The following is a 27,668-nucleotide window of genomic DNA, read 5'->3' as shown; positions in this document are numbered from 1 at the left end:
CTGGGCAGTGCAATGAGCAACACAGACACAATGGTGGCAGCCTCTGACTCTTCCCATGTGGGTTCTTTCTTGATCCATGGAAGCAGTTCAGGGAGCATTCCTGCACAGGCTGGTGGTACCATGTTGCTGGCACGGGTCTACCTTACTCTTTGTGACAAGAACCACAGTTGGTTGGGGCTGTAGGAAGAGAGACCAAAGTATAAGGAATGTGCTTCAGGTGGATTTGGGGACAGGACTGAAGAGATTGTGGGGCAGGAGGGGCTGAGAGCAGGAGAAAGAAGACATCACCTGGAGGGGGCTGAGAATAGACTGCTGAGCAAGTGGATGTGGGAAAGTCCCAGTCTCTGGTCACAGTCCCGTGAGTTTGTGCCCTAGGAAGGGGAAGGATGTTGCAGAGCTATGTCACGGGCCACACACCAAAGTGTCTAGCAGAGGGCCAGAAGCTGTGGCAGTCCTTACATGTCCTTAATGGCACCACCAGTAAAAAAAGGTTATGGATCTCTGACGTCAAGAAGAACCAAGAGGTTTGGTCTTGTCCACTCATGCAAATACACAGTCAGAGAGCAGCTTCTTAAGAATGGGAATGATATCTATTCAAATGATTACTGCTGTCAGGAAGCAAATCTTGTGCTGCTATGCACCTGCAGCTTCTTGAAAAAGGCACCATGTGGAAAAGCCTTAGCTGAATTCAGCCCTTGATGTGAGAAGGCGTGTAGTGCTCCCTGAGCACTTCCCTGGTTCTGCTTACCCTCTGCATCCTTACCCTTTCCAGCCCTGCTTGTAGGCAGAATTACAGTCCTTCTGCAGCAAGAACAAGTGATGTTCTTTACAGCCTAGGATGGAAAAAGCAACCCAGAAGAGGGTTTGTGGGGTTTTGGTGGTGGTGGTTTTGAGGTTTGGTTTTTTTTTTTTTTCTCCCTTTTGGCTATGGAGTTTGGAGGAGGCAGCCCTGCTGTGGCAGTACGCCAGCACTGGGTGTAGCACTACAGGATGGTGCCCAGAGCTGCAGACATGAATTGAGTGTTCCCTGCTGTGCCTGGCAGATTGACTGAATCCTGGCTGTCTTCAGCAGCATTTGTCAGCCTCCATATAAATAGGCAGGAGTGGTAGGTTTCCATTCCTGTATTGATTTAACCTCTGTTTTGCTTTCTAAGTCAGCACTGCAGAAGAATTGTCTAAGAGGCTTTCACTGCCACAGCTTGGGTGTGATTGGCATTGAATTTGTTTTTCTCTTGTAAGTATTGAAATATGGCTACTCTGTGGGTTTTTCTTCTTCCCTGTTTTGGATGGTTAGTACAGAGGAAACTTGAAAAGCATTACCTACAGCCAAATATGCACAGGAAACAGAAAGCTAACCCTTAGAAAACTTCTAAATTGTTGTTAAGTTCCTTAATGGTGGGTTGGTTCCATTTTTCTGCCCTTTGCAAGGGCAAAGTTTCTTTTGGCTTCAAATGGCCAGATCAGGGGTTGCAGAATCCCATATTACTCCTGAGTTCAATGAGGGCAACTCTGGTTATGCTGAACTAGTGTTTGCACTACCTAAGACTGAATTCACCCCCTATGCTGCAGGACTGTAGAGCTGTGAAGGTTCAGCAGCTTCTTGTTGGATGCTGGGAGGAACAGAAGATGTGTTTTCAGAGGAAATTTCATAATGTGCGTGTGGCCTCACTTCTTCTTCCTCAGTGGCAGAGATGACGAAGCGCAAGTGTGAAGTGGATGTGTTGGTAGAGGAACTAGAGAGGGGAAAAAAAAAGGCAAACTTTTTGTGGATACTGAATGAAAGGCACAGGACTTCTAAATTTCTGTATTCAGTGAGCTGCTAATGATAGTTCACTCATTATAAAATGATGAGAGGTATTCCCAGTGCCTAGAAGGACATGGTGGAAATTAGTAGGAAAGGAGGGATTGAAATTCAGTAGTGTCAGGGTTTAACACTGGCCCAGCAATTAAACCAAGTAACAGACACTCTCTATTAATCTCTCTCTCTTCCCTGATAAAGAAAGGAGAGAGAATAAGGAAGACAGACTTATGGGTTGGAAACTAAACTACACAACTTTAATGAAACAGTAATGATAAATACGAAAAAAACCTAAATATATACAAACATACAGGAAAATGGATACCATGTTCCTCCCCCTTCTCCCCCCAGTAACTCTCACGTCACCACCGAGGCTGCAGGGCAGCCCTGGGAAAGTCCAGGCTGGACTCCTGGAGTCAGCAGCAGTCGGGAACTGGAGGCAGGAACACACAGATATGGGCTGGCACGGATCAGGACCACAGGCAGAGGAATGGACGGAATCCTCCCAGGATGCCGGGTGAAGGAAGGGAAGCAGGAAAGGCAGGAAGGGCAGGCAGCTGGAAGCTGGAAGCAGGAAATCTGGCTTGGCCCTCGTGATCCTTCAAATTTATACTGAGTATGACGTATATGGGATGGAATACTCTGTTTGGTCAATTCTGGCATCTATCTTGTCTGTTCCTCCCCAAGGAAGGGCTGCAGGTGGGACCTCTTTCTTCCTTCTGGAGGGTAAAAGTTTTCCTCAGAGCTGAGCAGTGTCCTTGGCTCTGCACACCAGTCTCTAGTAGTAACTATAAACATCAAGTGTTATCAGTCCTAGAAGCACACACTGTCTGAGAAACTTGCTGTTAATTTCAGCAAGTGCAACTGCTTACAAGAGACTTAGCTAAAAGCAAAAGTACAAGACAGAAAATCATCTTTATCCTGGCCCAAACCAGGACAAGTAGTATCAGTAGGTGGGGTTTTATGTTTGGTTATGTGTTAGGAGAAGTACAGTTAATGTCTAGAACACATATGAACGTGGTCATATGCAGTTAGGAGAGATGATTTGAAGCTGGACCAGTCACAGAAAAAAACAATTAAATGCTGCCTTGTCCCCATTACCTTATATGTGGACTGGAAGACTCTGTTAAGACTGCAAAGTTAAGACTGCAAGACTGCTTTATGTTCATATTTTAGCTAAAAATAAGGTCTGATACTTGAATTCTAGTAAGTCAAGATGCAAGTAAATTACAAGAAATTTAGGAACCAGCAATTCAGAATGTTATTATTTGTCAAAATAAAATGCTCCCCATAGGAACTCCATGGGGAAAAAACAACAACAAACAAACAGGTGGTTTTAGGGTTAATCTCAGTCAGCTTTTAAAACATGTTGGGAGCATGGTTGTTTGTGATGTTGGGAGCTGATAGATGACTCCTTTGGGTCTACGATTACCTCTTAGTCCACACTGATGTGAGCTGCTGCTAGCTGCAGGCAGCAGTGATGTGCCAGCATGCTGCTTGGGACAGGGCAGTGACTCCCCTTGCAAGCTGGGTTGTGACCTGGGTGTCCATGTGGCAGAGCCAAGAGTGGTTGCCCCAGTGCTTTAGTTGGCACTTGTTGAGAAGCAGGGTTGTTCTCATGCCAGATCTCAAACTGCTTCTCTTTCTCCCGGTGTTCTTGGGAATTACTGGGTACAGAAATACTGAGCTATAAAATCAAGGTTATGGACACTGTAATTCATAATACAGAAGGTAGTCCTGTGAGATTTAATTTTGAGAGCTGATTTTTTTGTGTGTCACTTGTTTTGGGTGTCTGTCCCACATTTGGTCCTTGGCAGGTGAAAAATGTGCACATTAGTGGTTTGTAGCCCTTTAATCAATTTTGCCTGACTCTTTTTCCAGGTAATTAGGCCAGATAAATGTTCAAGAGGACTTTGCTTTTGGGCACTGATTTAAAGAAAAAAAAGCACTAAATATGCATTATTATTTACATAATATTTTTTACTACTATGTTTGTGATGTTGGAAAATCCATGCTCATAAAATACATTTGTTAAGAATCAGTTATTAGATCATGCAGCTTACTCAGAGTTACAATTTTTCAACCCTTCTTGATTCAGTCAGTGTTGCAAAGAGTCTTTTCCTGTTTTCTTGTGGACAACAGTGATTTTTTTTGACTGGGTGTATCATCATGTTTGTTTATTAGACTGTACAAGAGAATGACAACTGGGATTTAATTTTGTTTTTATTGAATATTCTGTACTGTGCTAACTGACGCACCAGTGTCCTTTCAGTTGTTATTAAATAATTTCCAAGTACTTTTTTTTTTCCTTACAGACATTAGGAAATTGCATTAAGATACACTCTAGTCCCATTTTGGTCATTTTGTGCAATGTAAAATATTAAATCTTGAGTATCAGGTTTATCCAAATAGGAATGTGAATTTACACATCAGACAAAATCTATCACTCAATATTAACAACAAACAAAATAATCCTGAAGTTACATGCCCAAATATAGATGGAATGTTCTATCTAAAAAGGCCTTAGAGTTAAAATATTGCTATAGCAAAAGAGGAAATAACTGCCCTGTCAGATGAGAAAGTAAATAGATTTTCAGTACAGTAGTGTAGGGAGGTCATAGTTAGGTGTTAACAGCAAGTCCTGAAACTGAGTGCCTTTCAAAGGCTGTTGCCTTTCCAAGCCTAGCTTGCTGTGGTCTTGCCCTCCCTCTTTCCAAGCTTGTGAGGAACCAGAATATTTAAGTAGATTATTTTATCTTAAGTAGCAGGAGAACTACATTCCCCTTCTGGTCACCCCTTTTTGTTTCTTGACACAAGGAGGAGGTCAAACATACTTTGACATCCTTTAGCATTTGTTGCTGAAATCTTGTTGAAGTGATACATTTCCAAAAATGTTTCAAGAGAAGTTTCCCTTGTTTTCTATATTTTACCTGCATCTATTTAAAAGGATTATTTCTTTAATTTTAGAAAAAAATTAGTAAGCCTACCAGTGGCAGTAGGCTGTACCAGCAGAGATGTGCACAAAGTGGTTCTTCCAAGTGCAGAGCTATTTGAGTGTGCAATGAACCGATGAGAATCTGGCTTCTACTGGTCCTGCCCTTCCTGCTTTTTCTCAGCCACCCTTCCCCTCCCTTCCTTTTGGCTGAGTCTGGGGCATATCTGATGCATAAGCTGGTTTGGGAATCCATCTAAAAAGGAATCCTACCAAAAAATGGTAGTTTGCATCCTGGATCCATTAAAACCTACCAGCTTGGGATCCAGTGGAAGAGGTCTGCTTTTCTTTTTGGTTTTTTGTTTTTTGTTTTGTTTTTTTTTTTTTTATTATTTTAATTCTTTACTTTCTGACCCTAACACTGGCAGGATTCTTCCACGTAGCTGCTATTATGAAGTCACCTGGTCAAAAGAAAAGAGAGGAATTCCCAAGGTGTCTCACAGGTTCTCAGTGTGCTTTCTGGGTTGGTATTGAAGGAACTTGAAGCATGTGAATTTAACTGCATGGCTCCTGTGAAGTGTGATTGCTGTTATCCGAGAGCTCTTTGTAAATTCATTAATACCTTGTAATATAGATTAAAGCCAAATCAGCTTGTGTGTAACGTATGTTGGTTTTATTTCCAGGAGTTTACAAACTGGGAGGAGTGTGCATACACCGTGAAAGATCAGATCTCCTCTCTACAGTTGAGGTCCCTGATTTCCAGGGTACTTTCATGCAACATATTAGAAATTTTCTATGATGATCTGGAACCCTAAAAATTCTGGAAAGCATTTATTGCATTAAACATGCAAATAATAAAGCCACACACAAAAAGCCCAGAAGGCACTCATCTACCCAGATCCCTCAGGGTCTTGGCCAATCCCTTTTCTACAGACCATACTTCTTGACCGATTCCTCTTTTTCTCATCCTCCTTCCTGCTGTTTTATCCTATTAATGAGTTCTCCCACCCGCCTCTCTCCCCAAAACACTTCAGTATTTGACCATCTGTCACTGCTGCTGTGCATCCTTACTGTTATAAGAGAAAGTATCGACCTTGAGCTGGGATGTATGGCCTCTAATAAATAGCTTACAAACTGGTAAATAAACCAATTTTACAAACAACTGGTTTTAAACATTGCACATAAAACAGCACGAAATATGAAGGCTGCTGTGTCTAAATGCTCAGTCTGTAAGTGCATTAGATCATAGTAATGCACTTAGGTCACAGGTTGGACTTGATGATCTCAGAAGTCTTTTCCAGCCTCAATAATTCTGTGATTCTATGCAGTTCTGAGAAAAAGATCTGTAAATCTGCAGAGATTTGTAATGCAACACATGGATCCCTGCATGTGCACTGGGCAGTGAGATGCATACCTTGCCCTAATAATGCATTTGATTTAGGAATTGACCTCAGTTATCCACTGCAGTTTTATATGAAGCTTTTGCAGTTGCCTTTACAAATAAAAAATTGTAAAATGACTGTGTTGACTACAGTGAGACTAAATGTATTTTCCAAGAAAGATTGGTTTGGGTTTGCTTAAGACTAAGTTTTGTTGAATCAGCAGACTTTTTTACTTCCTTTCTCTCTATAATTACAAGCTGAAATTCTAAATCAGCTGCTTAGTCATGGTAAAATATGAAAAATACTCTGTTCATTGGCAAGCTCTTGTTATAAAAATATTTATCACTTGTTTGGTTTTTTTTCTTTAAAGGGTGTTTCCCTTGAAACAAAAAGCTAGAGAGTAACTTGAACTGCAAGAACCCATGTTTTTTCAAAACACCTGTCACAGCACAGGACAGCTAAACATGACAGGTTTTCCAATTTTTCTGACAAGTTAATTTTATCTGACTGATTTGCAGTGTTTTATAAAACTCTAACACAATCTAAATCAAATCTGTTGCAACTGCAAAGCAACACATTGCTGTTTGCGAGGGGAAGGGATGTATCTGCTGTCAGGTTAGGCTCACAAATGCAGGTGATTTTCACATCAAAACTTGTCCTTAGAGTCCATGCCCTGTAATGGAAAAGATGCATTGAATCAGTAAGTGCTGATGGCATAAATCCAGCAGGATGGAGCACAGCTGCCCAGGGAAGTAGTGGATTCTCCATCCCTGGAGATATTTAAAAAGAGCCTGGATGTGGCACTCAGTGCCATGGTCTAGCAACCGCAATGGTGGTTCAAGGGTTGGACTCAATGATCTCTGAGGTCCCTTCCAACCCAGCCAATTCTATGATTCTATGATTCTATGATTCTATGAAAAGTTAAGGAGCTCTGCTTCCTTGGCACTTAAGGAAAATGAGAGATGGGCAACTACCAAAGACATCTGTTCTCTGTGGTATGAAAAAAAGTTAGTGGTTCTGCCACGGCAAGTCTTTGTGACCTGAGAAAGTGTGATGGTTCTGATTTATTAATTATACTTTTTTTTTTGGGGGGTGGGTATTATGTTTTAACAGTTTCATTCCTTGGCTCCAATGTACTACCGAGGTTCAGCAGCAGCCGTGATAGTTTATGATATCACCAAGCAGGTAAGGCCTTCTGTACACTTTGTGCCTGTCTTAACTCCTCTGCTTGTGCCAGAGTTGGAATCAAAATCCACAACTGCAGAAGTATTTATCTGTTAATTCCTGCCCATGTCAGTGGGGTTTATTTGCTTTGGTAGTTTGTGTAGGTTTGGATGGAGGTGTCCAACTGCCTTAAAAATGGTATCTAAAATTCTGCTTCCATGTTGTTTAAACTTCATCTAGACAAACAGTTGGAGACTGCATTTTGTCAAAGTTTCCTGCAATACCTGCTCCCATCATCACCACCTGTGTGCTCTGAATTGACTTTTTGCTACAAAAAGCAGATGAATCAACTGTACTGAAATCCAATAGTTTGCATATTACTGATTTTAGGATTAACTGGTTTCAACTAAGCATATAATATCATGATTGCTTTGCGGGATTCATGTTTTAAATGTGAAACCAGTAGCAATGTGTTAGGTCTCTGAACTTTGTCTCAACATTGTTGATTTGGAATGAAAATTGTATTTTCAGATCTTAAATGACCCTTGCTCATTTCTCATCCAGAGAGGGGGCTAGGAGGTTCTAGCTGAATTCCTCTTCCACTGCTTTGGAAAGAAATCCCTGATGATAAAGCTGAGTTAGAGGAGGCGTTAATGGGTGGGTGGTCTTGACAGTTCACTAGCATTTTATTCCTTTCCTGACAATTGAATTATTTTCTAGTAGGTTGAGGGGGCTGAGCTGGTTCTCCAGCACATTAGTGTAATGATCTGTGGTTGATGATGGTGGCCACTGTTGCACAGCAGTACTGTTCCCCGTTGCTAATTTGCCATGAAAAGATGAGGAAGAGTGAATTGTGATGGATTGATACTTATTTTAATTTAAATAGAGTTGATTGTGTAATGCATTGGAATGGTAGAATTTTGTTTTGCCAACTTTTCTCCAAGAATAATGTGGAACTGCTTTAAGGCTAAAGGGGAGAAGAAGGTCAGTGTGTGATGTTGAATATTCAGCATTGACCATTAAAGCAGAGTGGATGTTTTTCTACCACATGACTTACAGTGCTCTACCTCCAGTGATACTGATCCAGCCCATCACTGATTTAGACACAACTCTTATGTGCAAGTCTGAAGGGGAAAAATTATTTAAAATATTTTGGAGCTCACTTTGAGTCTCAGTAATAATTTCAATCATGCATTGTAATTAGAATCTCTAGGAACAAAAGTGATTTTAATGCTACTATATCATTTGCGTAAAGAAATAGAAAATTTACTACTAAGAGGGAGGTAGCATCAAACAGTGTTTGAATTTTGTACTTGGAGGGAAAAAGCCAAGAGAATTGTCACCTCTCTGGTTTCATAATGGGTAAATTGAAGTTTACCAGATCATGAATTCAGAAATGCAAGGGGGAAGAGAGTCACTATGAAAGCTCTCTCAGCTGTTACCAGAAATATGACAGTGATTGAGGTGGCAATCCACTGAACAGAAGCAGAAATTAAGACAGCTGATGCTCACATGAAAAATGAAGGAAATTAACTACTAGCCAAACTTTAAAAACTTGCTGTGGTGCTTTCTTGATCACTGCAAGTTTAAGAAAAACATCCAGTGCTGCTTTGTTGGGGGGCAGAGGCAAAGGCAAGCAAAGAGGAATATGTCCAAGATGAAAACCTAAAGTTTGAAAAGCAGATTACATAGATACAAGATTCCTTGTGATCTATGAAACTATTATTGCATTGATAGTGTTAAAGCTGTGTTGCTATAACTTTAAGAAATGAGCAAATGCATCAACAAAAACCTATACTCTTAGCTTATTTGTTATTTATTGTACTTAGGATTCTTTTCATACTTTGAAGAAATGGGTGAAAGAACTAAAAGAACATGGTCCTGAAAATATTGTAATGGCCATCGCTGGAAACAAATGTGATCTTTCTGATATCAGGTAATACATCCATTTTCATGGTTCCTTGGATTGTAGAAACTATATTGTTTCCTTCCTTCAGGTAAACAATTTGTTTCATTGTTATAAGAGTATTTAGTTTTGGTCAAATCTATTGAGTCTTTCCTAATACCAGTGTTTTTGCCCATGTACAACCTCAACTTGAATTCTGTAATTTTTTGTTTCTGTTTTAAACCTCTCTTTTACTACCATTGCTTTGTATTTGTACAATCTATACCCTTTAGCTGCTGCATCTTTGGGAATGGAAAAGTATTCTCTTTTGTTTCTTCTAGTCATGTTAACAGATCCAGAATGTATTAAGTGATGAGCAAAACCAGCAAGGTACAGCTGGAAAGAATGGGCCTGTAGGCAGAATAATGCCAGCCATTGAGTGTCTTTGAGGACTTGGACTTTGTGCTTTGTAACAACTGAAATGGTCCCCTAATACTGGATGGAGAATAGTATATTGGAAGTTAGTATGTTGGAAGGATATGGAAGATAGTATGTTGGCATCTCCTACATGATGTTTTCATATGCTTGTCAATATGATGAAGCTGAGTCCTATAAGACAAAACTAAAGGTGTCCAACTGTGAAATAGAAAAAAAAAACCACAGAGAAAAGGACAATTATAAAAAATAAATGCAAAAACCTGTTAGCACAAACTGGAGTTTTCTTTTGTCCTGAGACTCACTTTAAATTTATGGCTTAAGTGTTCCCAGCAGTACAATTGCTTGATTAAATCAAGGGTAATAAGTTTGAAGATTGTGACAAATGGCACTAATAGCAACTGAATCCATAAGCAGCCCTCTCCCTGCTTTTGGCAGCATTTGTCATGGCAGCAAGCTTTTAAATGCTGTTCCACCAGAGAGAGGTTAACCTAGGGACAGAAGAAAAACCTGCACTGCAGAAGTGTTGTCAGAATACAGGGTTTCCTCACCAAGTGACTATGATCTTCCCACCACATTCTTCTCAAATGCTACTTGTTGTTCACTGATTGCTGATGAGCTGTTTTGTTATTCCTGCTCAACTAGTACAGCTTTTCCATGCACAGATATTTTGGCATTTGCATGGTGCTGCTCATTGTCCTTAGTGAACTAATGTGATTTTGATTGTTGTTGGGGTTTGTTTTTTTTTCATAATTATGAACAGTTTGGAGAAAGCTTTGAATTCTGCTATTCTTTCTGCATCCCCCAACCTTTTCTCTGTCTAAAGTCATCCAGTGATGTCCTATTAAAGAGATTTTGGTGGACAAATAGAGAGAAGACTATATCTTATGGGGTATGTTTTCAGAGTTCTTCCAGCAATCTGATTGTTTATGCAATACATGTAGCTCTGTGTATTCTCTGGATGCTTTATGTCTTCAAATTGACTTCAATAAAAATTATTTTAGGTGAAATGTGTCACCAACTTATCAGATTATTTCAAATGAGTAGAAAATACATACGCCTTTGGGCACAATGAATTTAAAAATATGATGATGTGAGTACTTGAGCAAACTGACATTTGTATGCATTTTTAGCATCTCTCTTTGGTTTTGAAGAACTTTTGACATGTTTTGCTGAGTATTAGAGAGACAGCTGCTTTTAAGACCAATGTGAATAGAAGCACAAGAGGACAGGCATAAGAGATCCAAGTTGATGTGTATCTGCTATCTCTCTGACTCCAGGAGGTAATGTAAGGAGGAATGAATAGAAGCAATAAGAACTAATTATTTTCCTCTGGGAAAAGGCTGGCACTATTTCTCATAGCCATTGACCATATTACCCTCCTCATCTAGCATCTAAAATTTGGTTTTGAGCTGCCAAGATGGATTTGGGACACTCTGGGGTCATGCTGTGTTTTCTCAATGATGTTAATAGGCTATCAGCAGTTCCTGGCACTCAGTTGAAGTAAATTTCTTCTCTTTGAAGGAATTTCTATCAGTAAAGAAGCAGTTCTGTTTAGTATGAATCCTAGTGTCAACTCCAGTACTACTCAGTGTTTGGAATATTTTTAAGTAATAGTCTCTTCCTTCTGATGTATGTCCTGTCCTTCTGACAGGTCATTAAATAATGTATTCAGCAATAGGAGCTGAGACTTGAATGTTAAAATGTTCCAAATATCCAAAATATTTTTGAGCATTATAGAAGTTATAATCGTCATAAAAGCAACTGAGAAGTTTTTACTGCCCTAGAAATACAGTGCACCTTCCTAACAAATCATGTTCACTGGAAACTGCCAGATCTTTAGTTAAGAGAATTCAGCAAAATTCCATACGGAGATCTTCCCTCTATTAGTCCACAATATTTCTTTATTCAGTAATTATTTAGGTAAACTCCAGGGAGATTGAATCAATACAATGATATGGTAAGGTTGAGACGCAATAATTGATAACTTTTGTAACATTTCTTCTTGTAACTTTCCCTCTGGTCCTGGAACAACACTTTCCCAATACTCCACTGTTTGTTACACTCCACTCTTGGTTCTTGCCTTCTTCCCTCTTCACTCCATCGTGTATTTATTCAACTCATGACTTGTAGTTCAAGCATTGAGATTCTGATTAAACACAAGAGGAAAGTTTTTCACGATGAATACAGTCAGGCGTGGAATGGTCTCCCAGGGCAAGTGGTGGATTCCCTCTCTGGGAAGCTTTAAGTTTCAGTTTGATGGGGTGCTGAGACATCTCATAGAAACAATAGTATTAGAGAGGTTGGACCAGATGATCCTTGAGGTCCCTTCCAGCCTTGCATTCTATGATTTTATGATTTGTGCTTTTCTTTTTTGACAAGGTAGCATTTTAGCAATGTTGACATCCAGATTATGATATCTCCATGTAATTCATGCAGCCTTCTTGGTACGAGCAGCACTGGGTGCTTATTGCCCCTGTGCTGTGGAAGTTTTCAGACTTCCCTTAGAAATGTAATTGGAGAAAGCTAGGAACTTTTGTGTCACTTCCTCAGAATATTGTCACTTGCTGCTGTATTACCTCTTCCTGCTTTCTTATCTAAGTTACAGCAAGTTAAAAGTCTTCATGACAATACCCTGTGCTCTCAAATTTCTCCCTTTACTTTTGTTTACATAATATATTACATAGTTAAGTTCCTTTTTTCTTATCTCAAGGGCCATCTGAAGATGGTGATACCTTTCATAATAAAAGCAAAGGTGCCATTTCAGAGAGGGATGCTGCCTTCCCTGCATCTTCCCCACTTAAAAGACATGCAATTAAAGGAAGCAAATGATAGAAACAAGTTCTGAATCCAGATGGTGGAATTGCAGGCTAATTTTTTTTAAAAAACATTTGTAATAAATAAGGCAATTGTTCTGCTTCTCTCTACATGTTTCCCATGAGCAGGAGATCTGATTTGTGTAAAATATGTACCTTCATAAACTAGTTGTGAAATTACATTGCTGTGCTACCACCTAGGTACCTTCAATTGAAATTCAAGGCATTTATACGAGGAGGAAATTGTACTAAGAATCCCTGGATTGGTACTCTGGAGCTGTGGGGTGAAGGAGATGGTGCAAATTCTGCCTGTGTAACAGTCACACAAAGCACAACAGTTGATGTCTTGAACAGCTGGAAGAAAAGCAGTGCTGTCAGCCTGGTGTTTCAACATCTGCTCTCCTGATGGGGTGTGCCTTGGGTGCCTGTTAGTGTGTTCAGTCCCTTATTCTGAGCTGTTGCTCAGAGATGAGGAATAGCACTTACAGATGGCAGTGGACATGGGCACATTCCGCTTTGCCACCTGGCTTGGGCAGAGACAAGGTCAGCATGAGGCTTGCTGTGTGTCCCAAGGAGAGGTTTTCTGTGTGTTGAACACTGTGTTTGCCAGCTTTTGGCATATGAAGCATTGGCTGCAAAATGAGGATGTTTTATCAGTGATTTTTAAGACAGTGTCACTTTGGTGTCTTTTCCCAGCAAACTCGGCACTCCTAGATTGCTCTTGACAATGTGCTTGGAGTAATTTGCTTTCATATTTGTTTCACAATATTTCTTTGTTTTTTTCCTTGCTGCTTGCAAACACTTAGACATATGATGCTCATACAATTTTCTTCAACAATTGTACCCTATCTTGTTTGAATACTTGGTATGGACAATACGGCTTGCTGGCAGAGTCAGCAGAGTTGTATGTCTTTCCTCTACTGTTTTAAGGCTTTTCTTATCCAGATTCAAGTTTAAAAAACAAACAAATGAGGTTGCCAAAGCATGGATTCAGCAGCAAATCCAAGAAATCTTGGTGAAATTTTGGTATTTTGAGTACGATTTAAATGCTTTAAGATTAAAGATAGTCCTTTTGTAAGAAAGAACAACACAGTAATGCTTTTCTGATTAGCCTGTATTTGAGTTGTGGTTTTTTGGTGGGGTTTTTTTTTTGTTTGTTTGTTTTTGTTTTTGTTTTTTTTGTGTGTGTGTTTGTATGTTTTGGTTTTGGTTTTCCAAATAAAATTGTTTTCTTTTATTTCTAAATATTATTATTTTGTAGGGAGGTTCCTATGAAGGATGCCAAAGAGTATGCAGAATCTATAGGTGCAATTGTTGTTGAAACCAGTGCAAAGAATGCCGTTAACATTGAAGAACTTTTTCAAGGAATAAGTAAGTAAATGCTTCCCCATTATATTTTAATGTATTTTTTTCAACTGTGATTGCTTAGAGATCTCCTGAAAATAGTTGTTTTGGGTCTAAAAACTTCTTTCCTGAGGACATCAAGAAATGCATTAGGCCAGTAGTATGGCTGCTGTTTATGGAGATTTAAGTGCAGAATGACTTTGAATACACCAAAGCAAAATTGTATAGATAGTAGACACAGAGTAATCCTTCTAAATCTGTATATACATCCTGTATACCTGGGTCATATCTTTTCTTTCAGACCAAGTCTGCTGTAGAGGCAACAATGCTGATCTTATCATCCCAAGTGATAAAAACATAAATATTGAGAAATACGCCTGAAGGGCTATGATAAGTAGAAAGTAGTCATTGCAGTTAAATCTGTTTGTCTTCTGAGGGCGTTGTTTTTTTTGTTTTGTTTTGTTTTTAATTTTCTCTAGGTCTTTTAAACAAACTCAGACATTTCTTATGAGGAGAAGAGAAAATGTCTTGTTCAGTTTGCTTTCTTGGGGTTCCAGTTTTGGTCTCTAGCTGTAAGTAGGAAGGGACATCAGGAGACTTTCAGTACAATGTCCTGCCCAAATCAGACTTGATTGTAAATTCAGGTCAGGATTTTTGGGCCATTGTTTGGCTGGACCCAAGAACAGACATTCCACAAGTTCTCTGGGCAGCCAAGTTCAAAGGTTAAATATTCATCACTGTGGCATTCCCCCAGAATATAAAATCAAAACCTCTCTTGATTCAGTTCACAGCCACCATCACTTGTTGTCCTGCATGCACTTCAGTAAAGAACATGTCCCTGTCTTCTTAGCAACCCTCACCTTAGGTGCTTAGGTGGGTTTGCAGTCCTCTGGAGCCATCTCATCTCCAGGGTCAACAGATCCCATTTTCTCAGCCTCTCCTCACAGGACAAGTGCTCTTAGCCATCACAGGACAGTGTCCCCTAGTCATCTTAGTGGCCTTCCTATGAACTTGTGACAGTTTGTCAACATTTGTCTTGTATCATGAGGCTCAGAACTGGATAAATTACCCAGCTTGTCTTAGACTTGAAGGGGATAACCACTTCACCTGACCTACTGGCTCAGCTCTTGCTGGTATGACTCAGGATGCTGTTGGTCATCATTGCTGCCAGGGCACATCACTGGCTTGTGCTCAACTTGCTGCCCTCAGGTTCTTCTTGGCAGAGCTGCTTCCTGGGCAGCCAGTCCCCAGTCTGTCTCATAGCTAAGGTCTCTTCCTTACCACAAACAGGGCCAGGAACTTTCTGAACCACATAAGATGCCTGTTAGCCCATTCCTCCCTCCAGCATAAGAGCCTCTAAAGAGCAGCCCTGGCCTCAAGGGTATTGAATACATCTCTGAGTTGGGTATCATCTGAGGGTGGAAATGGATGCATATTTCTTCTTCAGGCCACAGATAATAGATATTAAGCAAGGTACTCCACTTGTGACTGGCCTACAGGTAGATTCATACTGTTAACCACTGGTTTTAAGTCTGATGACCCAGCCAGTTTTTCACCCAGCTAACAGTCTGCCTATCTAGACTATAAGATCTCAACTTGGATATATGAGGATGATGTCGGAGAAAGTATAAGAAGCCTTGCTAAAGTCAAGGTAGACACCATCCAGTGCAATCCCTCAATCACAGTTTTGGTCGTATTATTGTTCAGGGCAACCAGGTTGGTTGGGCGTGGTTTACTCTTGATAAGTCCATGCTGTCTGGTCCCAGTCACATTCATCACCTTCCTGTGCTCAGAAGCAGCTTCTGAAAGGATGTGCTCCATGGTTTTCCCAGGAAGCAGAATGAGCCTAACCAGCCTGTAGATCCATGGCTTATTATTGCCCTTTTTGAAGACAGAAATAACATTCACTTTTCTTCAGTCATAGGGGACTTCCCTCATATCCCACAACCTTTCTAAAATTACAGGGATGACAAGGAGTGGACTTTCTCCCTCTGCATTCTTGGGCTTGTATGGGTTGAGATTTCTTAAAAGCTCCATGACTTGATCCTCTTTCAGTTCTGGTGGTCCCCTCTTATTGCTGAATCCTGTTTTGTGGGACAGAGGCCTAGGAGAAAACATATCCAGAAACTCAACTTTGTTTCCCTAAAGTCTGTATTTTATTTCATGTATTCATACTATCTACTCATATTATCTACCACACTTTGCCTGAGACAGAGCGGGTTCAAGCGGCTCCTTCACTTGCAAGGGGGGGGGGATGTATTTGAAATATTTAAATAAGAATCAATATTCCTAGAATACCCTTTCTTTCTTTTATCTGCTTTAAAAAAGAAGCAGTGTGTAAAAGGAAGGCTGTCTGGAGGAACCAGTTCTTCCATAGAATAGCTTACTTGATCATCTGCCTCTGATGGTTGTGAATGTTCTCGCAGAAGAACTCATCCTTGGCACGTAATTATATAATTAGTTTCCATCTTTGATAGGCAGCTCTGCAGCTGGCAGCATACACTGTCCCTAATAATGGGTATAATAGAGGAGGAAAATCAGCTAAATTAAGTTTAGTGTGAACTAGATACCCAGGCAAGTGCACTTAATTCCACAGGCAATTATTTCTATATATAGAAATATTTGGTCTCTGTGGATATACTCGTGACCTTATCAAGTATTTGGCAGAGAACGAGGAGAGAGTTGGTAGTGTGTGTTTGTAGAAATACAGTGAAAACCAACTGAAAAATGCTTAAGTTGCAAGAAAATGAATTAGCATGTTTGTGACTGGGCAGAGGCTATGGATAACTTTCTGCTGGTTTACAGCACTTCAGTCCAAAAAGTCAGTCTGTGCCTGGGTTGCATGGCAGCATTTCTGCCTCTTCAGTGTCTGGTGTCCCTCTGTGGCTGTGTCTCCTATCCTTTTGACTAATTTTATTCATGTGGTGCTCCCCAAGTCATGTTGCAGCTTTGGTTCTGCTTGCAAACTGTCTGAGAGTTCATGTCCTTCTCTCTTTGCTCCTGTAGAAGGGCATGGTGCAGCTCCCCAGCCTCTGAACAGAGGCACAGTGATGTCTGTTTACCTTGGATCTCGTAGACAGACTGTGTTGCCTATTCTTTACAGCCTGGATTTGGAAGGGTATTTCAGTATGCGTGAAGAATTTCTCTATTAAAAACCTTGAAATTGATACACTAAACAAAAAGGCTAGACTACGTTTTGATTTAGCTAAAAAATTTACCTCCTGCTTCCTTACGTTTTTCATTTCCCAGGGGTATTTTAACATAATCAGTTTTGCTTCCTGAGGTGACTAACAACTGTCTCTTTTCCAGGGAGTATGTTGTGAACAGAAACATGAAATAGTATAATGGGAAAAAATTACTCAACCTAATGTTATGAAAAAGGCAGAAAATAGAAAGGGAACTGGGCTGTTTTGCTGACAACCAGATAAATCTTGAAAAGAATTATACAGATTATAGGCAGATCACTTAATTTCTAAGGTTTAGTAATATTACACTGTTTTAAAAAGATTTCTTAAAATAAGTTTCTCTCAGGATTTGAGGATTTGATTGCTTTGAGTGACGACTTAATAACACAGTCTTCACCGAAATCTGTTGTCCTTGATTGTACTCGAAGGTACAAGATGTGGAAGACTGGGATCGGTAAATGTTTCTGACTTTTGAAGACGGAGCAAATCTGGCAGGAGAGGGACTCTGCAGTCAGTGTCCTCAGGCAAACAGGGCTGAGGAGGCAGACTGAGCACAAGAGTCAGCCAAGTCAGCGTTGTCTGCAGTGGAGTTTTCACTGAGCTGAGTGATGGGATGCAGCTCCTGACTGCTGTACCTCTGTGATTTCAGATGCCAAGTCACTACACTTAACCCGGTTATGTTTAGCAATGCCTGACTGAAGGCTTGCTCTGGTTGTGAACCATCACATGGCTGTTTTATTTTCTGTAAACAAGAAAAGAATATTTTTAGTACACTTGTATATTCACCACCAGGGCTAATTTTTTCCCACTGTCTTTCTTGAAAGGTTTTTGACATAAAAAGGGCTTAAGATTTTAGTGGAGGCTTTTTTCTTCATGTGTTCTTGTAGTTCTTTTTTTTTTTTTTTAATAGCTAGGGATAGGATCAAATGCTATTAATTTCTTATTCCCAGCCTTAGAAGAATCATTGGCACAGTGGCTCCTTGTTGCTGGTTTATACTTCTGCAGCAACAAAAATGCCAGGAATGTATTATCTGATCGCACTATAATACAGTATAAAGTTGTTCCTGTGCAGGGGGTCATACCATTTCTGTTGCCCCTTCATGGTTTGGGGCTTTAGTCCACTGAGCCCTGCTTGTGCCTTGGTTGGCAGCTTACCCATTAAAGCTGTCTGGTTTTCAGTGACTACACAAGCTGCCCCCAGTGTACTGCCTTTTAGTAGCAATCACACCCTTGCAATAATTTTCCAACAGCCATACTTAACAACTCAAATAAGCCTTAGTTACCTTATTCACATCTAGTACACACCCAGCTGTTTCTCTTCAGCCTGTGTGTGTTGCCTGCTACTGTAGCGTGAAGGTGCCCCAGATACAGAAGAGGAGATCATGTGAAAGCCATCTGCTGAAAATGATAGAGGTGAGACTGTACCTCCCAGGTTAATACCACTCAGCATCAGTAGGTCCAAAGGTAAACAGGCAGTGGGATGAGTAAGCTGCTGAAGAACACCTAGCCAAGTGAAATATGAAATAACCTTCTGCTTAAGCAACAACAAACAAAAAATTACAGGCATGCTTTTTGAAGTCTGGCAAATGATGTGCTAGTAAGGGGGCAAGATGGAAGCATTTCAGCATCTTCTGTTGAGGATGAGAGGGGAGTAAGGAATAAAATCATCACCCTATGGAAAGTGTGTAAATAGTTGTTAGCATGCTTGGTGTTACTGATGCTAGTACTATGAGAAGGAGAGGCAGGCTTATGTTTAAAAAAAAATCCAGATGACTATATTCTTCCTAGATGAGACTTCCTAATTAGAACAAAGAGTTTTCTGTCTCAGGATACAACCTTTCATTTGGTAAATGCTCAGTTATAAATGCACGAAGCTATTGATTTTCTGATGCCTTGCCAGCAGCTCATATATTGAATATTTAATGTAACCCAAATACTTGTTTCCTAGAAATACTGGGGAATTAAAAAACAGCAGCAACAACAACAAAACAACAACCTAACTTCTAGAGTTTACAGTTTAACCAGTTGTATACTGAACAAATTAGAGAGGTATGTGTGAGATGTCTGTCTGTGGAAGAGGGAGGATGCTTTTCAGTGGACATTCAATGTTTGCACAGGCTCAGTTGGACTTGAATGGGTGAACTGCAAATGGACAGTTTTCAAGCTTTGTGAATAATGAGTGTGGTGTTTTTCATCCTGTTATCTGCTGATTTATCAGTGAACTACCTTGAAGAAGTCTGTGAAAGATGTTATAAGAATCCAAAGTATATTTATGTTACAGAGCAAGTCACATATACAGTTCTTAAGTTAACCTCAGCTCATAATCAAATTATTGTAAAGGGTGTTTGTGAACAGCCTGTGAAGGGATGGAGAATCACTGCCTTAGCTCTTCTAAATCTTTGAGATTAAATCCTTTACAGTGTATGCTTCCTGTATTTCAAGGATTAGTTGTCTTCTTGCTTTCTAATTTTAATGAATGAAACAAAACTTACTGGCCTTTGTACTACTCTTAAACTTGTGAGGATCTGGATTTCTCTCAACCATAGGAAAGCTCTTCAATATAACCAGTAAATAAACCATCACAGCCCAAAGTTAATTATAGCAGGACCTCAAATCAAGGTTGGATCTCTTAGTAATTAAAATAATTAGGCATTCTTTTGTTTACTTTGATCCATATAAGAGTTAAATAATCTTGTTTTTTTTACCCTGACAATTTTAATTAAATGAGCAAAATATAGTTATATTGCTGCTTCCACTATCAAGAATTCAGTGTCAGCATTCTGTGCTTTTGTTTCAAAAAAACCAACAACAAATTAAAAAGTGTTGTTGGTTTTGGTTTTGGTTTTTTTTGGCTTGCACGGAGATGCTATTAGAAGTATTAAAATAATTGCAACTTACCTATGTTTAGTTATGCAATCCTTTATTATGTGTTACCTTGCACAAAAACTTAAAACATGAAGTTAACAGCAGTCATCTCTGGCAGCTGGACAAATACTGCAAGAGTGAGGGAGAAAAAGAAACTAGAAGCTGACTAGTAGGCCAGGCTTTATACAAACCATGTTGGAGACATGGGGAACATGGGACCAGTGAAATAAGTTTGAAAGGATGAAAGGATTTGGGGAGATAAAACAGGTGACTGTCACAAGTCCTACAGGTGCAGAGGCTTATATGCAAATTCCAGAACTGTTGGCTAAGACTGCCTGCTCCATTCTGCCAGGCCTTCATGGGTGGCTGTGCTTAACAGTGTGTTTAACACTGGCCCAGCAATTAAACTGAGTAACAGCTGCTCTCTATTAATCTCTCTCTCCTCCCTATAAAGAAAGAAGAGAGAATAAGGGAGAGAGACTTATGGGTTGGAAACTAAACTACACAACTTTAATGAAACAGTAATGATAAATAGGAAAAATTACTAAATATATACAAATATACAGGAAAATGGATACCACGTTCCTTTCCTCTCTCCCCCCAATAACTCTCAGGTCACCACCGAGGTTGCAGGGCAGCCCTGGGAAAGTCCAGGCTGGACTCCTGGAGTCGGCAGCAGTCGGGAACTGGAGGCAGGAACACACAGATATGGGCTGGCACAGATCAGGACCACAGGCAGAGGAATGGACGGAATCCTCCCAGGATGCTGGGTGAAGGAAAGGCAGGAAGGACAGGCAGCTGGAAGCTGGAAGCAGGAAATCTGGCTTGGCCCTCTTGATGCCTCATATTTATACTGAGTATGATGTGCATGGGATGGAATACTCTGTTTGGTCAATTCTGGCATCTATCTTGTCTGTCCCTCCCCAAAGGAGGGCTGCAGGTGGGACCTCTTTCTTCCTTCTGGAGGGTAAAAGTTTTCCTCAGAGCTGAGCAGTGTTCTTGGCTCTGCACACCAGTCTCTAGTAGTAACTATAAACATCGAGTGTTACCAGTCCTAGAAGCACACACTGTCTGAGAAATTTGCTGTTAATTTCAGCAAGTGCAACTACTTACAAGAGACTTAGCTAAAAGCAAAAGTACAAGACAAAAAAATCACCTTTATCCTGGCCCAAACCAGGACAGTTAGTGAGGTTTATAGACAGCAATGCTTTTGCAGGGGCTCATTTTGCTGTAATGCAGCTAACAATTTTAGGAGGTTCTGACCGTTTTATAGCTGTTGTACTGCTACTTGAAGAAGCCTTGCTTTTCCCAGGTGAGCCACAGCAGTCACATTGTCAGGATGCTGCTCTGGGTTTCATATCTTGCATTAATGAGTATATCCCCTTCCTCCAGACCCCTAAAATATGAAGTTGCATGCAGAATTGTTGTAGTTGTGTTAGGTAGTAGAACTGTGCTTCTTTTGGATTCAGACTTCATCACTTGGATGTGCCAGCTCAAGTTGATCACATCTGATTTCATTTCCACTACACACTAAGTGAGTCTATGTTCAGTGCACTTGTTGTGTTTATTCCTTTATCAAAATGATAATCAGCTGGGTTTTTTTTTCCTACACTCAAGTTAAAGGCTGTTTCCAACCTTTCACACAGCCTTGTACAGGTCAATGATGAAACTAGTTTCATGTTAAAAAAACAAATGAACAAGACCAAAAATCCCAACTCCAAGACTCATTTTTCTGAGCTAATGGATGCCACATCTTGCAAGTGGTGCATTGCATTCAAAAAGGAGAACAAATTTTGTTACTGTGAAGATGCATTGTGTTTCCAACCGCAGCAGAGCAATCCCCATCTACCTGCCTTCAAATTCTGCTTGCAGAACTCTCACTCAGTCCTTGTTGTCTATCTTGCTTTCCTGCTCCAGTTTGCATTTGTTTTTCTTCCCAATATGTTTACCTCTTGTCCCATCCTCCCATTTCACACTCTCTTTGGCTCTGACAGTCTCAGAACTCCATTGGGCATTGAGAAGACTCTGACCTTCATCCTGGACTCAGCCCAACTCAGATAAGCCAGAAAGAAGGAGATGCAATTGATTTAGTGTTTCCCACCTGTTAACCTGGATTCATTTCAGAACCATGGCAATTATTGTAATCCTACATTTAAGCAGACTCTTGTGATGCTTACTGGTTTACATACCATGGTGTGTTTACTGGAATGAGATCACAGGGGACCTCTGCACAAATGTGGAGAGATGCTTATTTACAAACAGTTCTTATTGCACGAAATCTGTGGAACATAGTTCATTTTCACAAATGCTGACACCAAAATATATAATCATATTTAATTAATACAAGTAAAAAATAGAATTTTTAAATTGCAGTCAGTGGACGTTACTCCATAGAGAGGTCTGCAGATGTGAGAGTGGCACATAGTGGCTGCATATAGAGTGTGGCACTGGTAAGGCTGCACCTCAAGTACTCTGTTCAGTTTTGGGCCCTCACTACAAGAAGGACATAGTGGTGCTGGAATGAGTCCACAGAGGACAACAAAATTGGTGAAGGGTCTGGAGAACATGAGGTGCATCTGAGGGAACTAAAGTTGTTTAGCCTGGAGAAGAAGAGGCTGAGGGGGAACCTTATTGCTCTCCACCTGAAAGGAGGTTGTAGGAGAGTGAGGGTCAGTCTCTTCTCCCAGGTAACAGGGCCAGAGGAAATGGCCTCAAGTTGCACCACAGGAGGTTTAGTTTGGCTGTTAGGAGAAACTTTTCCATTGAACAGATCATCAAGCATTGGAACAGCCTGCCCAGGTATGTGATTGAATCACCATCCATGGATGTGTTTAAAGCACATGTAGATGTGTCACTTGGGGACATGATTTAGGACTGGACTCGGTAGAGTTAGTTTAATTGTTGGACATGATGATCTTAAAGGTCTTTTCCAGCAATAACGATTCTGTGAAAAAATCATCAACGGGAACTATATGCAACTTTAATACCATCTCAGGAATTAGTATATCCCTAAGTTCCTCATTTCACCAGTTCAGCTGTAGAGTTCTTAGATAAATGTGTGTGCATCTGCTTTTCTCTGTGCGACTGACTGTTTCATCTGGAATCCTAAGATGTGCTGTTGGTGGTCTTGGGCAAGCTGGCTACTTGTGTCCTGCTCTGTAAAATGGGGGAGAGACTCTATTTGTGGTCTAGTTTGTTGTCATAAGTTAAGCAACAGAAGAGTTTGATCTCTAAGGGACCTTTTGAGCTGATTGTGTCTGAGGAAGAATTGTCTCAATGTATTTGTTCAGCAGGAGAGTTGCTGGGCTGGCTGCCAGTGGACTTCTCATTCTTTCTGAAAGAAGCAGCATAAATTAACAGTGCTGTAGATTGTCTGATACCTGGGTGCCTTTTATTCTCTGGAACAGTGGGATATACTTTTAAAATTAGTATAGACTTTCTAAAATTAATTCAATTTATGACCTCTGTTGATCCTGAGTCAGTGCTAGCTCTATTAGAGTTGGTGTCAGCAATATGGATGCCATATTTATCAGGAGCTGAATGACAAGCTGTGATGATTGTGTTGCTTTTAGGTAGCAATAATGATTGAGCTAGTTGGGAGGCAGGAAACGTAGGTGCAGGCTCAGCACTTTTCTGCTTGTCCTTAGTGTTTTGTTGCTGCTTAAACCTTTTTGTGTTACAGCATCTGTGGGGAGCCTTGCTGTCAAGGAGGCCCAGGGAGAGACAACTGCTCCAACAGATTTCTGACTGATTATTTTTCAATCTCCTTCCCCCATCCCCTTGTGAAAAGTCACTGTATCACTGCTGAGCTAGTTCCCAGGTATTAGATCAAGTTTTATGCTCCTGGGCATCAGGTAGATAGTAAAAGCTGCTTGGGCAGCGCTAAGTCTTGTTTCTAAAATTAAAATGTTTAAACTTGATGGTTTAATAAATCTGGTAATAAGAGAAATATTAAGTGGGAGAAAACTCACCTACTGAAAAAAATATTCTCAACCTTGAAAAAGTTTTAGACTGTTTGAAACTTATTTATTTCCTTGTACTGAATGCAAGGAAGGGTATCCAAACAGCAGAAACTGTGGCTAGTTAATGACAAATAGGGCTTATGTTCAAAGGCCAGAATGACTAATCAGCAAATATTATGTCTAGAGAGGGTTTTTTTCTCTTTAGTATTTGTAGTTGTCATATGTGTGATTTTTATCATTTTGAGAAATGAAATAAACCAGTGTGATTCTTAAGGACATATATATTGTGTCCTGATCTGAACTGGACCAAGTGCTTACTGCCCTTGAAGCCTGCAATGGTTCTGCTCCAAAGATAAGCTTGCTTGCTTCTTTGCATATGCAGCAAGAGTACTGTAGGAAAGACTTGAAACTTACATGAAATACGAAATGTTGAATGAGAAACAGAGGCAACATAGCTGTTTAATGTGGATTTCTAAAATGAAAGTTAAGCAAGTTTGGACCTCAAAGCTCCCCGCTTCCAAACTTGCTGTTTAGAAGAACCAAATGTTTAGAAAATATTTGCTTAGTTATGGAAATGGCATTTGTAGATAACAGCTTTTTTTTAGTTACATTGTGCTGTAAGTCAGGTTGACAGGGATTGGTTTTGTCTGGGACTGAATTGAAAGCACTTTTGAAACAGTAGGTACCTAATGCCAAAGTTCTGTTCAGCTCTCTACAACAACAGCCTTACCTTCTTGGAAAGCCTCTCACAGATACTATGTTCTTTGTATTCTCTGGAGTTTTAAGAATTAGTGGATTCTCTTTATCTCCAAACAAAGCCAAGAGAACTAATGCACCTAACAGCTGTGTCTATAACCAGCCATTCTACTTTTTTTATTTTACTTTGGAAGGATGCTTACAATCATGAAGTCCAAACATAATGTAAGCAAGGTGTGAAGGTGATATTTTAGTGACCTAAATAGAGTGAAGCATTTTAATGTCAGTGCTTATACATGCTTCAGCCCTCAAGATACTTGTTTCTCACTCTCTTGGACCAAATACAGCACCTTTAGCTTAGTAATGTGAGGAATTTCCCCTTCTCATTCAGTTGTACAAACACCCAAGATAATCTGCTTTAAAAAGTCACTCTTTGGTTGCATAAGGCACCTGTATAGAACTGACTGAATAGGAGATGTGAAATTTTGATGGGCTTGACCAAAGGTAATTTGGGCACACATTTTACAGATGAAATATTGCAGTTTGATTTCATTGGCACTGGATTGTACCTGAATGCTTTTATCTCGCTCTCCCACAGCAACCCTTCCCCCCCCCCCCCCCCAAGTAATTTGTAGGACTTTGGCAAAGAACATTTGGCTAAAGATTATGATGAGCTATTCACAGGAGCCTGACGCTCTCTGGAAGTGGCACATGACAATTTTAACTCTTGTTATTTAAAACAGGTAACAGTAAAACCAGGAGTAAGTCATAGAAAGTAGATTCAACTTCAGAAAAAAAATTACTTCAAATCGTCAGGGTAATGAGAAAGTGCATTACCAAGACTGTAAGCTTTCCAAGATGCTGTTGGAGAGATCATACAATGGGTTTAATGGAAAAACCAGGAGGGAGTTGGAGCAGTGCCTTCTGCCTCTGGGAGACACCTTTAGGTATCCTGTCATTGCTTAAATTCTTTCAGACACTTAAAATAATCACCCCATAAGGCGATTAAAAAGTCAGAAGAGTCTGGGGAGGGGATGGTATTAAGTAATCAAAGTTGCCAATTGAGATGGGTACCCCACAAAGGAAGGAGGGATTCAATGAAAAGAACAGATTTGTTTTTCTTTTCAAGTATAGGCAGCATGTGTTGAGTTACAGTGCCTAGTGAAACTCCAGGGTACAAGGACTAAATGTCATGAAGATTTAAAGCAGGCAAGATTTTGTTAAACTAGCACCATTCACATTTAAGTGAAATTAGTAGAAACCTAAGAATTTTCTCTTTCTTAGTTGTAAAGTGTTCAGTAAGATCACTGTTTTTTAAAAAAATACACGGGTAACATCATTTCACTGTATTTCATTGCAATGTACTTGATGCATTCTCAATAGCAATATTTTAAAATGTGAAAATCTTTCATAAGCAGGACGCAGGGAAAAATATTTACAGTACACAGGAGATGGTTGTTTCTGGTGAAGTTTCACAGATGTCATTCTTTTGCAATCTAAATTGTTCCACCTGTTATCTGCATGTGTTGTTACTGCATCAAGAAAATTTAATTCACTCTCTCCTCATGTGTTTCAGGTCGGCAAATTCCACCTTTAGATCCTCATGAAAACAGTAATAATGGAGCCATCAAACTTGGAAAGCAGACTTCACAGATGGGTAGGCGGTGCTGCTGACCCAACTTGATCTTTTTAGATTTACTTGAAAAGCAGCACCATTTGCTTTTTCACTGGGAAAAGGACTTTGTGATCTCAGTGATGTGGCTTCTTATATTGAAAGCTGTAATTTCAATACTTCCCATGAGCAATAATGCAAGGACCAGAAGCAGAAAGCTTTACTTCAAAGAGATTTTGCAAAACTGAGTTGGAAAATCATCTCTAATATCCTGTCAGAATTATAATGTCAGAGTATTCCAATTCTCCATTTAAGCCAATGACTATTGTCCTTTTATTTTAAATAAAAAGATCCTTTTATATACAAATTTTAGATTTGCTGCAGAAACTTTTCTTCTTGCATTGCAAAGTGGACTTGACAGGTTTTTAGAGTTTTTTCTTTAGTAATAGGGTGGAAAAAACACCATAAACCCTCAATTTTGGCTTAGTGTTTCTCTAGCATCTTTCTAGCAGGACTCTGCTTCTGTATTTTTCTAAATTTGTAGCTTCATCTCATACTTTCAATAAGCATCAGCAAGAAATGGACTGAATTGCTAACTAGGAAAAAAAAACCAACAACATGGATCCAAAGGATGATCAAGTACAGTTTCTACAGGGTAGAAGTCAAAATCTGTGTCAGGAGGTGCTGTGTATGTGAAAGAAGTTGTCATGAAGGACACTGCTGGACTCCATGCAATTCGCAGTCTGCTCCAGAAAGAAATGAAGATGCAGCCACTGTGCTTTCCCTGGACTGATTGCCTGTCCAAGATGTAGGCCTCATTAATAACTGAAATTAAGAAAAAAATATAAATGCCATCTTATTCTCCACTACGTACAAGGTTTGCTCCAGATCTGTGCTCCAGAGCAGAGCTGTCTCTGCTCAAAGATGCCACTTCCCTGATTTCTAAGAGAGCGCCACACTGCTCCACTTCTTCGTGGTCTCACTGCAGCTTTCCGAGAAGTCTTCAAATTGGAAGAATTATATTTCTGTACAAAAACATCTTATGAGAACATATCATTTGGAGTTAAAGGCTGGACTGTAATAAAACAAAGGAAAGTGTTTCTTTACAAATGCAATTCTGTGAACTTGTGGAGTAGTCCCACATCCCGCGTGGGGATGGGGTATGATGTTACTGCATGATACTTTTGAAGCTTGATGCACTTGAAAATATGATGTAGAAAAAAAATGTGTCCAATTGGTGGTTGTGAACTAGAAATACTGTAGAACTGTATGTGTTTTCCACTTCCATCTTTTATGGATATGTGCAACTGATCTGATAAAATATGAATTTATCAATTTCATTATAAATCAGAAGTAGGGTAAGAATGCAGGCTTCAGAACCAATTAACTTCAGGAAAATTAACTCTAATGCACATTTGTTTAGGGACTTAAAAAGCAACCGAATGAAAAAAACAACTTTTCACCATAAATCATGGGCAGGCAGGCTAGAGTTGGGTTTCCATGTTTATACAGACCTTACTGCTTGGTTGTGAGACTGCTTTGAGAAAATGGCAATACTTATTAGGGCTTAAACCAGAGCCAGGTGTAATCAA

General features: G+C 39.9%; 1 protein-coding gene across 1 annotated transcript in view; it reads left to right on the top strand.

Moving 5' to 3' along the window:
• RAB31 (RAB31, member RAS oncogene family) overlaps positions 1-27,419 on the top strand; it is a 63,909-nt gene extending 36,490 nt beyond the window's left edge. The window contains exons 4-7 of the mRNA XM_030445340.1: positions 7,226-7,297; positions 9,106-9,212; positions 13,674-13,783; positions 26,041-27,419. Coding sequence (XP_030301200.1) covers positions 7,226-7,297; positions 9,106-9,212; positions 13,674-13,783; positions 26,041-26,138 — 387 coding nt within the window. The 3' untranslated portion in view covers positions 26,139-27,419. The remainder of the gene's footprint in view (positions 1-7,225; positions 7,298-9,105; positions 9,213-13,673; positions 13,784-26,040) is intronic.
• The last annotated feature ends 249 nt before the right edge of the window (positions 27,420-27,668 follow it).

This window comes from Calypte anna, chromosome 2 (assembly GCF_003957555.1).
Source record: "Calypte anna isolate BGI_N300 chromosome 2, bCalAnn1_v1.p, whole genome shotgun sequence".
Taxonomy (NCBI): Eukaryota; Metazoa; Chordata; class Aves; order Apodiformes; family Trochilidae; genus Calypte; species Calypte anna.
This window is presented reverse-complemented; position numbering and strand designations above follow the sequence as displayed.